We start from the raw sequence: 17,561 nt of genomic DNA on the forward strand, positions 1-17,561 counted from the left end.
TAGAAGCAAAGTTTGAAAAAAATCATGTCTCAGTTTTTCAGAATGGAAAAAAATTATAGGTCTCAGATATAAACAAATACAAAAAAATAAAAATTAGCTGTGCGTGGTGGCGCACACCTGTAGTCCCAGCTACTCGGGAGGCTGAGCCAGGAGAATTGCTTGAACCCAGGAGACAGAGATTGCAGTGAGCTGAGATCATGCCACTACACTACAGCCTGGGTCACAATGCGAGATCCGTCTCAAAAAACAAATCTTTTTGGTACTATGATTTCCCTTTAATATATTGTTGTGCCCACATTTACTTTTATTGCAGTTTAAAAAAGTAATGTATTTTCAGCTTTCCAAAACATTAGGCTTAGTTTTCATAGAAGTACCTCTTTCCCAATTACGTGTAACCTGTTTGTATCATGTTAATTAAATACAGTAGTAAGTACAACTGTCAAGAATGGATTTGAAGAGAAACCCAACTGGTTCTGGTGGGAGCAGTGTGTAGGGATATATAAGAAAGTAGAATGCAGGCCTTGAATTAGCTGACTAGGTGGAAGATAATTAAGAATGTGTTTGTGTAGCTACACATATGTATATACATTTCTTATATGTGAACAAAAACATTTTTGTATGATATAAAATGCTGTATACCATTTCTGCTTTTAAAACTTAAGATATATGAGCATCATTCCACTTCAAGATTGTAGGTATAGTTTTTTCTTTAAGTTGGGTTTTGTTCCTAGGACCTAGCTAAGTTAGGTAGCCATCTTCATTGCTCCTCTGATATTCTCTGCTTATTTTTGTAATAGCGGTTACTGCACACACAGTATTTTTTTATTGTTCTCATGTCAGTTGTCCTTCAAATTTCTTCCATCAACTCTTTAGTCCCAAATTATGTTTTTTTCTTTGTTCTTACTACCCCCTTTCTCCTTTAATTGTTTTGCAATCAGGATTTCACTTCCACAGAATTATTTATAAACTGCTCTTGAATTCATTTATTTCTAGTTCTTTTTATCTCTTATTTTATTTGACCTTATTTCAGCACTTGACTCTTGACTCTTCTCTCTTTTGAAACTTTCTCTTTCCTTTGGATTTGTTTTGTCAGATTTACTTGGTTCTCCTCTTACCACTGTCACTGCCTTTTTAAAATTTTCTTGGTGGGAACTTCTGCCTGTTCTCACACTCTTAACAGTGGATATTTCAGACTTGTGTTTGAAGGATAGACTAAATCTATTTTTTCCTGTTTCTTTTGCTAAGCACAACTAGAAATATTGGACATTATATGTGAAACTGATATAAGAAGATAGGCTCGTAACCTTGGGACTTAAGGAACAATTTGGCAGTGAGTTTGCTGGGTTGTCTTTCTGCCTTTTAGTCAGATTTGGAGGTGAAGAAGTCAGCAACCCAGAAATGACAGGGGGCACAGAAGAAGTCCCAACAAAAGCCTCTCTCTTAAACCAAAGGACCACAAAAATGACAGCAAGCAAGACAGAAAACATTGACAATAACTACTCTGTGTCTGTTAAATATCGCGGAAAAAGATCTGTGGCCCTATCCCTATCCACACCATCAAAAAGCAAAGTGGGTAGTCTGGATTTCTACCCACAGATGGCAGTAATGAGGTATTCTTCCTCCTCCTGACTGGCATTGTGTTCAAAAAGGCCAGTAGAGTCTGGGCTTTCACCATCACCAGTAATAACAGATGTCCACATCCCCCTTCCATGGTGCTATTGTAGGTTACATGGTGGCCATAATGAGGCAGTCCTTTTCTCCATCAGGGAGTGCCCAGATTTTCATACATGTCAAGTGGTAACAAAGAATCTCTCTTGGACTTCTGTTACCACCTGGCAGTGATGAGGTGGTGCTTTCTCTTCTTCCACTGGAGCTATGTCACAGAAAGCTTACTGAAATAAGAGGTTTATATAAGATTTGGAGTCTTATAACATGATATCCAAATTTTCAGGCTTCTGTATTAAAAATATGTCATACCAAGAAGCAGGAAAATCCCAAACTCAATGAAAAAAGAAAATAGGTGACAACACTGATATGACAGAGATGGTAGAATTATCTGGCAAGAATCTTTTAAAAAGCAGCCATCATAAAAGTGTTAAAATGGGCAAATAGGAATGTGCAGAAACAAAAGAAAAAAAGTAGAAAGTCTCAGCAAAGAAATAGCGGAAACTTTATTTTTTCTTTTAAAGAACCAAATGGAAATCTTGGAAGTGAAGAATACAATAATTGAAACAAAAAGCTTGCTGGAGGGCCTCAAGAGCAAAACATGAGGCTGAAAGGAGAGAATTAGTTAACTGGACTATAGAATGATAGAAAGTACACAATCTGGACAACCAGGAAAAAAATAACATACAGAGTCTCAGGGACTTGTAGGTCTATAACAAAAGATCTAACATTCTTGTCATTGTAGTCTTGAGAGAAGAGGACAGGATAAAGTACATGAAGAAATAATGGCGGAATAGGCCGGGCACTGTGGCTCATGCCTGTAATCCCAACACTTTGGTAGGCAGTGGTGGGTAGATAGGGTAGATCACCTGAGGTCAGGAGTTTGAGACCAGCCTGGCCAACATGGTGAAACCCTGTCTCTACTAAAAATGAAACATTAGCCAGGCGTGGTGGCACATGCCTGTAATCCCAGCTACTTGGGAGGCTAAGGCAGGAGAATTGCTTAGAACCCGGAAGGTGGAGGTTGCAGTGAGCCAAGATTGCATCATTGCACTCCAGCCTGGGTGATAGAGCGAGACTGTCTCAAAAAAAAAAAAAAAAGTCCGAATAGTTCCCAAATTTGGCAAGACATAAACCTACGAAAACTGAATGAATCACAAACAGGGTAAACTCAAAGAAATTCACACACACATGTATCATACTCAAATTTCTGAGAACGAGGCTAGCACTTTGGGAGGCTGAGGTGGCTGGATGACTTGAGGTCAGGAGTTCGAGACTAGCCAGGCCAAGATGGTGAAATCCTGGCTCTACTAAAAATATAAAAATCAGCCAGGTATGGTGGCACGTGCTTGTAGTCCCAGCTACTTGGAAGGCTGAGGCAGTATAATTGCTTGAACCCAGGAGGCAGAGATTGCAGTGAGCTGAGAATGCATCACTGCCTTCCAGTTTGGAAGACAGAGTGCGACTCTGTGTCAAACAAACAAAAAATCTGGAAACCAAAGATAGATTAAAAACATCTTGAAAGCTGTGCCCAAATTGCCAATTGCATAAATTAAACAACAGATGTTACCAATACGTCAACAGGGTAATAAGGGAATAATCTGAACAACTTTAAATACACGTTTCAATAAGTTAGATGAAATAGATCAGTTCTTCGAAAAAAACAAACTACTACAACACACCCATTAGGAAATAGATAATTTGGATGGTCCTCTCACTATTAAGAGAATTAAATTTCTGCTTTAACCCTCCTGTAAAAGATCTTCAGGTATGGGTGATTTCAATGCAGAATTTTATCACAAACTTAAAGAGGAATGCCAATTTGCCATAGCCTCTTCCAGAAATAGCAGAGAAGAGAGCAATTAATTTTTTTTAATGAGACTTGAATTACCTGATAGCAAAACCAGACCAATACAGTATCAAGATAGAACAAACAAAACCAAAAATCCTTCACACTTATGGACCAATGTTCATCATGAATATAGGTACAAAAATTCTTATATAATGCATTATATTGAGAAGCAAAAGAGGAAGTCACTTGATCATATGAATTGATTTGGAAAGAGCATTTGACAAAATTCAACACTTGCTCATAATAAAAACTCTTAGAAAAATAGGAATAGAGGGGGAGTTTACTTGTGTCCCATAGAAAGATATGTTTAAGTTCTTAACAGTTTTTCTGCAGAATGTGGCCTCTTTTGGAAGCAGAGTCATTGCAGTGTAATTAAGATGAAGTCATAAGGGAGTAGGGTAAATTCTTGATCCCATATGACTTGTATCCTAAAAAAGCAGAGATACAGAGAGAGTCTTGTGATGACTGGAAGGATTGGCAACTTCCTTCAGAAGCTAGGAAGAGGCAGTGAAGGATTCCACCCAGAGTCCCTGGCAGTAGCCCTGCTTACACTTTGATTTTGAACACCTAGCTTCCAGAACTACAAGATCTATTTATTACAAGATCTGTTTTAAACTACTCATTTTTTGGTACTTCGTTGCTGCAGCCCTAGGAAACTAATACAGAGAGGAACTTTCTCAACTTAGTAAAGAGATCTATGAAAATCCTATAGTTAATATTCTATTTTGTGATGAAAGACCAAATGCTTTCCCTCTAAGATAGGTTGAGAAGAAGACAAGGATGCCTGTTCTCAGGACTTTTATTTTACACCATGGAGAAGTTCTAGGTAGAACACTGAAGCAAGAAAAGGAAATAAAGGCGTACGGCTCAGAAAGGTAGAAAGAAAACTATCGCTATTTGCAGATGACATTTGGTTCAGTATGAAGGTTGAGACAGTTTCAGTAATGGTGTGGAGACCTGTCATCTCTTTGTGTTTGTTTCTGTAAATATAAAGGCCACAAGCCTGGTGATCAGCAGACCTAGACATTATTTCTAAGTGACTATAACCTCTTATATGTAACAATAGAAGGGGGCTTAGTTTCATTTTAAAATGATTTATTGAGTGCTCATTCTATCCCATGCTAGAATAAATAGCATAAATGAGAAATGGTTCTTATACTCAATGAATATGCATCAGGTACATACAGAATCTCAAGAAATCTACCAAAAACTCCTAGAACTTATCACTGAGTTCAGCAAGGTTTCAAGATGCAAGATAACAATATAAAATTTTATTTCTATGTAGTAGCAATGAACTTGAGGAAAATGAAATTAAAAACAATACCATTCATAATTGCTCAAAAAATAATTGTACTTCTTATGACTTACAGATAGGACTTTTATGCTGAAAACTATAAAATAATGATGAAAGAAGTTAAAGCAGATCCAAATAAATAGAGATATCTAGTGTTTATGAATAAGAGACTCAACTCAATTTGCTTGTCCATTTGGGTTATTGGCAGAACCCTATTTCTTGTGGTTGTGGGATTAAGATTCTTATTTCTTTTCTAGCTGTCAGTTGAGGGCCATTCCCAGGTGTTTCACTGCAACGACATTTCTTGGATTTTCTTTGGCTTCCTTTATTTTCAAAACCAGTAGAGGCGAGTTGAGTCCTTTTTATGCTTTGTTGTTGTTGTTGTTGTTGTTGTTGCTGTTGTTGTGAGGCAGAGCCTTGCTCTGTTGCCCAGTCTGGAGTGAAGTGGTGCCATCTTGGCTTACTGTAGCCTCTGCCTTCTGGGCTCAAAGAATTCTCCTGCCTCAGCCTCCCAAGTAGCTGGGATTATAGGCACCCACCACCACTCCCGGCTAATTTTGTATTTTTATTAGAGATGGGCTTTCTCCATGTTGGCTAGGCTGATCTCCAACTCCTGGCCTCAAGTGATCCACCTACCTCAGCCTCCCAAACAATGGGATTACAGGTGTGAGCCATGGTGCCTGTCCCTTTTTATCCTTTGACTCTCTTTCTTTCATCTCATCTCTCTAACCAAGCTGGGAAATTAAGAATTATTTGATAAGATTGGAACCACCTGGATAAACTAGGGTACTCTTTGTATTTTAAAATCATCTGATTAGCAACCTTAATTCCATCTGCAACCTGAATCTTTCCTTTGCTACATGGAGTAATATATTCTTAGGTTCTGGGTTTAACATGTGCAGATCTTTTGGTGGGCAGGTGTAGGATTACTCTCTTTATTACACATGTCTAATCCTTTTACATCCACCCATTGCCTATGGCATTATATATATGGTTTTTCAAGATCAAACCCTTTCTTGTTTGGTTTTATCTCTGATACAGCTTCCTGTGGTGCTCAGCAGAGGCCATTTCTTTTATGTTTAATGTTTTTGTGTGTATGCCCTACTGCTTAGAAAAACTCAGGTCAGACAGCAGATGCTTTGAAGTTCCCAAGGGAGGTCAATATTGTATTCCTGTTCCCAGAGCACCATGATTATAGCATTTATTACATTATGAAAATAATTTTGTTCAACATTTGTTTCAACCACTAGTCTGTGATCTTTTCAAGGGCAGAGAACATTTTATTCAGTTTTGTATTTCTGAAACTTAGTGCTGTATCAAGAACACAGTGTACCCTTAATAAAGGCTGACTTGGCTGGGCATAGTGGCTTACACCTGTAATCCCAGCACTTTTGGAAACTAAAGTGGGAGGATTTGCTTGAGGCCAGGAGTTTGGACTGGTCTGGGCAACATAGCGAGACTCTATCTCAACAAAAACTAAAATAAGCTGAATGTAGTGGCACATGCTTATAGTCCTAGTTACTAGGAAGGCTAAGGCAGGAGGATCGCTTGAGCCCAGGAGATTGAGGTGGCAATGGGGCATGATTGTGCCACTGTACTGCAGCCTGGGTGACAGAGTGAGACTCTGTCTTTGATTTTATCATCTTTGGTTCAGTATGGGTAAGTAACAGTTCAGAAATCACAACTGAAGTTTCTAGCTTGAAGGTTGAGAGTTTCAGTAATGGTGTGGAGACCTGTCATCTCTTTGTTTCTGTATATGTAAAGGCCACAAGCCTGGTTATCAGCAGACCTAGGTATTATTTCTAAGTGACTATAACCTCTTATATGTAACAATAGAAGGGGGCTTAGATTCATTTTAAAATGATTTATTGAGTGCTCAGTCTATCCCATGGTAGAATAATTAGGATAAATAAGAAACGGTCCCTATACTCAGTGAGTATGCATCAGGTAAAATTGCTCTTATGATCTGGTATGTTTATTTCAGATCATAGGATAATAATTCCAAGATTAATTACATTATAATTTATGATGCATTTGTCTTTCCCTTCCTAAGAGCACATCTGGGAAGAAAGGTAGTAACTTGAAACAAAACAAAGGAAGGGTAGGAGGGTCAGCCTTTGGGAAACATACTTGAGAGTGCTTTATTCCTTTTGGCCAGGAGGTAAGTCTGAGACCTGATTGTTGCCTCTATTGCTCAATGAGGTGACTGACTGTATTTGCTTCCTAAAGCCAACAACATGTCAGAAACCGCTTTATACACTTTCAGTTTCATCCTGTGTTTCTGGAAGTAGTAACTGAAATTCAAAGCCTAAGCTCCTTTTGAACATTTAAAGGTGGATTAAACATTGTAATTCTGGGACCTTGTTCTCCCTCTTCCTCTGCGTGTGTGTGTGTGTGTGTGTTTAAATTTTTATTAAGTTTTATTACCTCTTCATCTCTTCTTTTCTCATATATTCAGACCCCTACTAGGAAGTGCTAAATGGTAATAGAAGTTTTCCTTGAGGCAATTAGAAGAGTTTGATATTTCCTGTTACAGAATTTTAAGAGGTAGATTTTGTGTTAAATTAGTATTTAGCACACTACAGTTGCTGTTGTAAAGCAGTTTTTTTTTTTTGATACAAATGTCATATTGATCTCTGTGTCATTTCTGTTCATGAAGAAGAAACATGTGCTTATTTATCCAGGAATGCAGTTTATCGTTAAACCACATAATGCCTGATGGTACTGTGCTGACAGGCACAGAACAAATAGTGCAAATTTTAGTTCCTAGAGATTGATCATTTATAGATCAGTTGATAATTTCTTTCCAGGTTGCTTCTTACACTGATGATGAGAAATTTTCCACTTTTGTAGAAAATTATGGATCTCAATAAACCTCTGTCAAGACCACAGACCTACCTACTCAATATCACTTTTTATCTTGAACATCTTCTCTGGTGGAGATAGGAAGTGATATTTGTATCCCTATCCTTAAAAATAATATTACTGAAAATAGTATGGGTGAAGGTGAAACACTTGATATTATTGCTTTGTGAGTGACAACCTGTTAATACAACAGTATGTTGACTGCAAATTTTTAAGAAAACAGGGAGATGTTTTATGCGTATTTAATTTTTAATCTTTTTAATAAGTACTTTTGGTAGCTTTCTTTTAATTTTTATATGTTTCTTTGGTTATCAAGTGTCTCAGTTTTCTTTCCCTATACCCTGTCCCACTTTTCTTGTTTTTGACATGCTTTATGAAATAAAATGTGTAACCTAGTTTTCAGAAGGCCATTGCCCACTTCTCTGATTTCATTCTTGTTGAGAAATTCCGACAATGATTAAAAGAATGTAGTAGATGAAGTGATTTGGTTTAATGCCTCTTTACATGCAACTTTAATAAGTTTTGTTTTATAGAGAATTTATATGTAAAATATGTGAGCGCATATAAATATTATTTGAATAGTTCATATTCTGTAGTTTAGAAGAGAGTTATATAGTGGGTCTAGAAATAGTTGACTTGAGACTGAGTCTCATAATTCTAGATTTAATTTTGTTAAGGGTGATGAATTTTAAATAGCTTTTTAAAATTATTAATTATGTAGAGAACCTACTGATTTACATGGATTTGTGTTTCCTAAATTTATAGTGGGTCATGATATAAGCATTAGTGTAACAAAGTCTTTTTGTTATATTAACATGATTTAAAATTCCTTTGTGTATTTTGGTGTAAGGCAGTTTGATGAACAGTGATTTTATTCTTCACAATGATTGAAGGTAATAGCAATATGAATAATCTGAAACCATTTATATTAGCTTTAGAATATCTTTGTGGATATACTTTTGAATATGAAGATTGTTGAAAATGTACTTCAAACAAAATATGAAAGCCCCACTGTGAAGTATTAAAGAGGAGGGCCTTGTGAACAGTCTCTCTCTCCATGCATCTCAATGTCAGCCCAAGTAAAAGTCTCAGATTACTCCTCACTTCCCTGCTACATGTGAAATAGGAATAAATTCTGAATAGGGTGTCAGCAAGGCAAACAGTTAAGTGAGATGCTATAGATGTTTTCATGAAACATGGAAACAGGATTTTAAATGCCTACAGGTAATCTGTCTGTTGCTGATAGTAGCGAGTAAACTCTTCACATTTGAAGTAGCATCCTGATTTGAAAACAGCAACCTCGCTTTAACTTTTTCCTCACCTTAACTATAATGGCAATCTTCAGTCTTTACAGGAGAGTATCTTTCCGTTTCAAGTGCATTTAAAAAATTAGTTATTTCGTGGCTTTCACTGAAAAGAGATGCATAAAATTTGTCTGACAAGAGATTGCTGATCTAAATGGCAGTTTTCATTTGTTTTAAAATCAGAAATTCTGAAAATGGATGGGTGTCAAGTTGTGTTCACAGAAATGTGCAAATGAAGAAGCTGGATTTTAAACAATATTTGTATTTTTTAGATAAATATGTCACCTTTGGTTTTTATTCTCTTGTTTTCACTAGAAATGCTATATTGTATCTTAAGAAAGAAAATGATATATTTTCTGATATATGACTTAAGCTTGTTTTTATTCTTTATAATGCCCTGTTTTGGATTCCTTAAAATCTTTTTCTTTCTTTTTTTTTTTTTTTTTTTTTTTTTTGAGATGGGTTTTCTCTCTATGGTGCAGGCTGGAGTGCAGTGGTGAGATCAAGGCTCACTGCAGCCTGGACCACCCCCACCTCCCCTGCCAGGCTCAGGTGTTTTTCCCACCTCAGCCTCCTGAGTAGCTGGGACCACAGTTACACACCACCATGCCTGGCTAAATTTTTGTATTTTCGATACTGATAGGATGTTGCCCAGGCTAGTCTCAAACTCCTGGGCTCAAGCAATCTGCCTGCCTCTGAAACTGGAGGAGTTCCCTTATCCCCCTCACAGGGCATACGACAGGGATGTGGCTCCCTTCAGTGCCTGGCTGCTCAAACTCCCAGGGGGAGCATGTAGATGGGCAGGTCCTCCAGAGTGTTTCTGGACTCCGACCCCACAGCAGCGTCTGGTGTTGAGTGTTTGCAGCTCCGGAGGTCCCAGTGGGCATGTGTTACAGTGTGCCCTTTCAGTTTTGCTGTTCACAGGTGGCTTGTGTTAAGCAGCTCAATTAGACCCTCCACCTTCTCACAAGGACAGAGGGTTTTCTGTAACTGGGGTTCTTGCCCGAGTGTACTGGAAAGATCAGATCACATGTGGGCTTGGAGGATGGGTGCAAGGTTTTATTGAGTGGTGGGAGTAGCTCTCAGTGAGACGGATGGGGAGCCAGAGGGAGGTTGGAGTGGGAACGTGGTCTTCCCCTGGAGTTGGGCCACCTTGTGGCTGGGCTCTCCTCCGACCACCCCTGACCGAATTCCACGTTGTCCTATTGTCGATGGCCTGTCAGTGTCTGCTGGTGTCTGTCGGTGTGTTCCTCTGCTCCTCTTGCATCCAGCCCCTTGTGTGTGTGCCTGCTATGGTCTTGGGTTTTTATGTGCACAGGATAGGGGCATGGTGGGCCAGAGTGGTCTTGGGAAATTCAACATTTGGGCATGAAAACAGAAGTGCCTATTTTCTCTTAGGTCTGTAGGCACAGGCTTGAGGGTGTAGCCCTTGTCAGGGATCCCACCTTTCTCTACCCAGCACTTCCCTGCCCCCGGTCCCATATCACCTCGGCCTCCCAAAGTGCCGGGATTATAGGTGTGCACCACCTTGCCTGGCGATGCCATTCTTAATACTTTAAAATATAACCATTTATGTCTTCACAATTATTTTCTGAATAGGACAGGCCATCAGAAATGAATCAGAAGGGGTAATGTGAATCAGAAGTCAATTTACACATTAAAAATGTAATAATAATTTTCTAACTTGTGTAGCCATTATTTTATTTGATTTGCAGTGAGGGGGCAACTGAGTGGTAGTATTTTCTCCATATACTCCTCTATACTTAAAACATAAGACCCAGGATGGGCATGGTGGCTCACGCCTGTAATCCCAGCGCTTTTAGAGGCCAAGGAGGGAGGACAGCTTGAGATCAGCCTGGGCATCATAACAAGATCCCCCTTAAAAAGAAAAACAAAACAACAATAACAAAGACTCTATAGCTATTGCATTAGTGAAGGCCTTTGTCATCTCTCAATTGGACCAATGGTCCATTTCACTCCCTACCTCCAATCCAGCTGTTACCCCCACAAAGGGTGAGTTTGGTTGCTTGGCAAGTAATAGCCCAATGACCACAACCAAGGAGGATTTAGCAAGGGGATTTTCTTCCTTGCAACAAGGAAGGAAAACACTGGGGATAGCTCCCAAAGCAGTGCCTCTCCAGGCTGGGAGCTGGGTCAGGTTTTATAGGCATAAGGTAAGGAGGCGGGATCTGACTGAACCTTACAACAGGGTGATGCTGCGAGGAGTGATCTGACCAGATCCTGCCATAGGGTGACACCAGGGCTCTATCTCGTTGGATCCTGCCATGTAGTTTCCAATACTTTTTTTTTTTTTTTTGAGACAGAGTTTCGCTCTTGTTACCCAGGCTGGAGTGCAATGGCGCGATCTCGGCTCACCGCAACCTCCGCCTCCCGGCAACCTCCGCCTCCCGGGTTCAGGCAATTCTCCTGCTCCAGCCTCCTNGCTCACTGCAGCCCCCACCTCCCAGGTTCAAGTGGTTCTTCTGCTTCAGCTGCCTGAGGCATGTGCCACCACACTTGGCTAATTTTGTATTTTTAGTAGAGATGGGGTTTCGCCATGTTGGTCAGTCCGGTCTGGAACTTCTGACCTCAGGTGATCCACTCACCCTCTGCCTCTCAAAGTGTCGGAATTCCAGGCACGAGCCACTGCACTTGGCTGAAATTTTGTTTTTAATGTCTTATTGTTTAAATGCTATACATACACGTATATAAAATCACATATATAAGCACATGTATACAAATAAATATACACAAGCATATCTTTTCTTTTCTCCATTCTTTTGGTGACAGATTATTGTCATTGTATTATTTATTGGCCTAGGTTTCCAAATGTCCACTGAAAAAAGGTATTCATTTCTACTAAGGTAGTTTCCCTGTAATCAAGGCAAGCTATTGTCTAGTGACAGTAATGTTCTAATTATGTAAAGGCTTCTGATTGGGTCAGTGAGTTTATGGGACAGGTTTGGTTTGGTGAAGATTGACGTACTCATTTAAAAACCTGTGATGCAGTTTTTTAATTTATTTTATTTTTAAGCAACTGAACTTTGAAACTTAGGAAATTCTTAACATATATTGGGATGTAGTTAAGTGTTTGGGGAAATTCTGCTAAAGTACCTCTTTTTCATTGTTTTGATTAATTTTTGCCATCAACATTTTTCTTTATGTTCATCTACATCTTTCCTCCATAGATCTTTACTCGCTTGCATAATTTGTGTTCTTTGACATAGCCCAAAATTGGCTATAATTAGTGGTGTGCTGGTAAATGTTTAGAGCCAGCTCTGGGTGGGGGAAGCTCTGACTGGTATCATTTGCCAGTTTCTATGGTGTGAATACTTTAACTGTGGCTGATTTCAAGCTACCCACATGATGTCCCTGGACATGAAGTATGGAAGAGATGACCACAGTCTACTCTTACGAGCTTGTGCAAGCTGAGTTCAGCACACTATTGGTATATCCCATCCTTGGTTCTTTCGAAACTAAGATTGTGAATCATGAATAATTTTTATATGTGGTGTTATTCTTATGTTTTAGTTATGATTATGAATATAGCAAATATAAAATACTTGTGGGTATATAACATTATCCTGATAACATAAGCTGCATTACTGACAATGTGTAACTATCCTTTATTCTTTTTCAGTTGGATGGAAAGCTTTGGACATGTGGGGCTTGGATTATTACTAGACATTTTGGAAAAACTGATTAGTGGAAAAATGTAAGTATTGCTAATAATTATTTTAAAGTAAGCGTTATTTGTATGTCCAATTATAATTCTGACGCTTCTATTTTTTATGTCAATACAGCCAAGAAAAAATTGTAAAGAAAAATCAACATAAAGTCATACAGTGTCTAAAAGCCCTGATGAATACACAGGTATGTACATAGGTAATTAGTATTTGTCCATCACCAATTTTGTAATATATGATTTTCAGTTGCAGTGAAGTGATGATATATTGTTCTGATGTATTTTTCAGTACATGATGGAAAAATAATAGAATTTTATTGAATTCTAGTTTCAACTGTCTTGCAATAGGAGAAACTTGAGAATAAATGAATCCTCTTCTGGTGCTGAACTCCTCATGTATAGGCTAATTATCTCTCCGGACTCTTTCCTCCCCCTCAACCCTGCCCACCCCCACCCCCTCCCCCCATCCCTCACCCCATCTTCTTTCTTTTTTTCTCTTCCTCTCCCACCCTTTCTTTGATGTTTTTGTCCTTCTCTTCCTCTTTTCTTCCTCCCCTCATTTCCTCTCTCTCGACTCTCAAAAGTATGCCATGAGTCAGCTGTAAGATTGTGATTATTAAATGTGAGCTGCAATAATACTTACTACCAAAGGTTCAAGTTGGGAAGATTTCTTATATTCTAGGAATTTAAAATCTACAATGAAATTAATGTAAACAGATATAAGCAGGTCTCAGAAATGGAGCAATGATGCTTAACCCAAGTAACATCGAGAACAAACGTAATATGGAGGAATTTGCATAAAGAGGTTACATTAGAAGGGAGAAACCTGCTTGTGGCTGTCACCTATAATCTTAGCACTTCGGGATGTGGAGGCAGGAGGTTTGTTTGAAGCTAGGAGTTTGAGACCAGCCTGAGCAACGTAGTGAGACCCCCATCTCTACAAAAAATAAAACAAATAGCTGGGTATGGTGGCACATGCGGGTAGTCCCAGCTACTCAGGAGGCTGAGTTGGGAGGGTGGCTTGAGCCCAGGAGTTTGAGGTTAGAAAAAAAGAGGAATTTTTAAGCTCTTTACTGAAGTTAGATTTTAGTTTTATCTAGCAATGTTTCTGTTTTGCTTTTATACCATTAACTGCAGAAATTAGCATTATCCTATGCCATTTCTTTAGCTCCAGCATCTAAACACATCTACCTTATGATGTGTGAAGTAATGATATGTGTTTAAGTTGCTGTTAGACAGCAGGGGAGGAAATTTTACCTCTGGTGGTATGATGATTTTTGTTTTATAGCAAAACCATCTGTATATTTCGGATTAATTTTAATTTATAATTTGCCATATTCTCAATTAAAAATAAACTTTTATAAGGTTACTAAATGTATTAGCAAATATTTATATTTTCTAATTATTTTTGTCTTATTAAACTATGTATTTTTAAGCACTTTTCTGGAGCTAAGCTTTCCATTTTTAACTGGTGAAATATTTTTTTCTTCCCTGCCTCCTCTAATCAGGTATTATTTTCAAAGAAAATATATGTTGTAGGAATCACAACTCTTTTCTATGCTGAATTCATGGTTCTTTGAAAATAAGATGTTAGATATATAAGGTAGCTTTTTACATGTCTGTTTTAAGAGTAAATTAATAAAAGAATCAAGTTGCTGATTCACTAAGCACATAGAACTGGTTTAGGAAGCCCTTTCTAAAGTGAGAATATAGAAATTGGAAATTTTATTAGTGATGGGAAGGCTGAAAATAGAAAAAAAACTAGGAACTTTTTTTTAAACCAAAGGAACATTTGGATTGTAATCTGAATTCTAGAAGAATATCATGGTTAAAGTAAGGTGGTAAATAGAAGATAATATTCTCACTTTGTGTCAATGAATCGCAGGAAAAGTGAACTTTATTAATTTTGTAATTGATATACTGTTATTTTCTTAAGAGATTTTTGTTGCTTTTGGTTTATACATGCGGAGCTATAAATTATTCCCATTTGTATTTGGTGCTGTTATCTGTGCTATTAAGAATAAAAAGTTAATTTAAGTTATTGGTACTTAGTATTATAATGTCTGAACTCTAAATCTAGCAATATTTAAGTTTTTTTCTCTTCAAGATTGGTTAATGGTTTTCTTAATCTTTATTTGATCACACGTCTATCAGTACAAAATTTGTTAAACTTCACTTATACAGTCTTTAGTAGCATTCATTGAATGATGAAAATATAAGTTTTAAAAGAAAATAATGTGGTGCCTTCTTTGATACTAGTAATTAATTATATAATTAATGAGCAAATTTGATAACATTACATGAAAGGGAATTTCTTATAACATTAAATTGGACTAAGCTTATTTTTCTAAATGGAAGAGAATTTTAATTACCTAGGTGGAAGAAAATAAAAGATGATAAGGATGAAAAAAGTTAGTCTATTCAAATTGAAAGGTAAGAACAGAGGCTTCCATTTGGTCAGTTAACTTTGTGTGTGTTGCTTTGAGGAGTACACCTAAGGTGAGGGTGCTTTGCTCCTGAAGGCAGCTCCTTTACTCACATTATCTCTGCTACTGGGATTAACTCACTGTGGGTGGATGCCCAGCACCAGTAGTCATGCACCACTGGGTCCAGTTGTTGATCATCCTATATGAGGATTTAGGGCATTAACTTTCCTCTACTTAAAACATCATCTTCAGTGGCCTGAAATTCCGTCTGTTGGCTAATAATAGGCCTCATATGGAATGCAATCGGAACCTGGCATTGATCCTCTGTTAAGAACAGGCCAGTTATCATATTATCTGAAGTGGGTGCTTGACATTCAGGAAAGATAGATCCTAAGACCTTTCAAAATTTGTCATGCCTCTTTAACCTAACATAGCCCTCATTAAATACACTTTAATCCTACCACTGGTAAGTTGACTGCTTCTCACACAGAGTCAACAGTTTGTGTTTTGTTTTGCTGTGTTTTTTAAATAATTGAGACTAATTTTATATAAGTAGCAATTCTGTATTTAGTTATAGATATTGGAGAGTAGTAATCTGGCCTCATTCCAGTCTTAAAATGAGTATGACACAATTTTGCGTTGCCAAAATCAGAAGATGTTGCCTGTGATGGACTTTTGGGGGTTACAGGATGATGGTTAAACCTGTGAAATCAGAATATTCTAACATTTCACCTTTCATACATGACGGTTTAGGGCCAGAGGGCTTGACAGATAAGGTAGGTAGTATCGCTTGAAGGAAATCAGCATGTGTAACCTTGGGTGGTTCGAGGAGTCATAGGATTCTGATTCTAGAAGGGCAGGTGTTAGCTAAGGATAGCCAGGTGGATGGGAAATGAAGGGGAAATGCTACAGGCAAGCTTTACTCAATTCCCAGGTTTATTAGTACAGAGCCAACTCTTCTGTACCTGGTAATCGTTGACTGACTTTCTGAATTGAATCTAAGAGGTACTTTATAAACCTGAAAATTCCCTGGAATGATTATCAAATGATTAGTTTTTGGTCCTCTGCCTGCCTTTTCATTCTTTATCAAATTTTGTAATAGCCTAGGGTATCATAAAAGTATTTCCTGACCGTTTAGCAGTCTCATTGTAAACTTTTCCCTGTCACTAACAAGACCAATTAATCTCTCCAAAATTCATAATCTGGGGCCCTTGGCCTTTCCTTGTACTTTCTCCATTGTTCCCGTGTTTCTTAGGTAGTGGCTTAAAATAAATGTGATATTTCAGCACAGTACAAGGTTTCTTTGCATAAATGGCCACATACAAGATAGGAGAGTTATAAATAGGATTTTATAACAATCAAAGTAATTGGTTCTAAGCTGCTTATAGATTCAACTTTGATGCTTACATGTAGTGCCAATTTTGAATTTAGGTCATAGGCCTGTAATTGGGACTAAGACCCTTTTTTAGTGTTTGGTAGTAACTCTGATTAGTCAATTTCTCATGCTTTAGTAGGATCCTCTGAGACGCATCCTCTGTTTTATTGTTTCTATTCATCCTCTGTATTTTGACAATTGTCTTTCATAGATATGCCATTAACATAACTTCTTATCTTCTAATTGGATTTGACATCCTGGCAGTAGTAAATAAACTTTATCCTAAATCCAGTCATCTCATTTATAGAAGAGTTTACAACTGCATTGTTTTCCTGATAATAAATACCACTAATATTTCCTGATAATAAATACCATATGTATAATAAATACCTGTGCCCATTATGGCAGTTTCTACCTGGTGTCTGCCCAAATCATCCTTCAGTTTTTGCCCATTTGTGAACTAAGTGCTAATATCTAGGCTTGTATTTTGTAATATGGTAGCTACATGTGGCTTCTGAGGATTTGAAATGTGGCTAGTCTGAATTGAGATGTGCTACAGTGTAAAATACACACTGGATTTCAAATATTTAGGAAGAAAATAAGTGAAATGTCATCAATAAATGTTTTATATTGGTTATATGTTGAAATGATAACATTTTGGAAACACTGGATAAATTTTATTGAAAGTAGTTTTGCTTACTTGAAATTTTAAAATTACTCATGTGGTTTACATTATTTTTCTCTTGGACAGTACTGATCTGTGTGTTTGCTTATGGTAATATATATCTTACCAACCGTCCTTCCCAGGAAAAAGATTTTCATAGCCTCAGTGTCTGGTTCATTATCTGGCTGTTTGTTTCATATATTTCTGTTCGCAAACCCCGTATTTCTTACTGCTTCTCTCTTTCTCCATTTGGCTACTTAACCTGCCTTAATAATTATTAGCTGTATTGCTGTAAAATCACCTTTGAGGAGTTATCTTTATTTGGTTTAGTTTTGTGGTTCTTGACATAAAGTGAATACCCTTATGAACTTTTTTTTTTCCTTTCCTTTTTTTTTTTTTTTTTTTTTTTTTTTTTTTTTTTTTTTTTTTTT

General features: G+C 37.5%; 1 protein-coding gene across 2 annotated transcripts in view; it reads left to right on the plus strand.

Annotated features, from left to right (window-relative positions):
• DIAPH3 (diaphanous related formin 3) overlaps positions 1 to 17,561 on the plus strand; it is a 503,028-nt gene that overhangs the window by 144,155 nt on the left and 341,312 nt on the right. For both annotated transcript variants that reach the window (XM_017538779.2, XM_017538781.2), the window contains 2 exons: positions 12,621 to 12,695; positions 12,784 to 12,853. In XM_017538779.2, the coding sequence (XP_017394268.1) occupies positions 12,621 to 12,695; positions 12,784 to 12,853 (145 nt within the window). The remainder of the gene's footprint in view (positions 1 to 12,620; positions 12,696 to 12,783; positions 12,854 to 17,561) is intronic.

Source organism: Cebus imitator, unplaced genomic scaffold (assembly GCF_001604975.1).
Source record: "Cebus imitator isolate Cc_AM_T3 unplaced genomic scaffold, Cebus_imitator-1.0 Scaffold114, whole genome shotgun sequence".
NCBI classification, from domain to species: Eukaryota; Metazoa; Chordata; class Mammalia; order Primates; family Cebidae; genus Cebus; species Cebus imitator.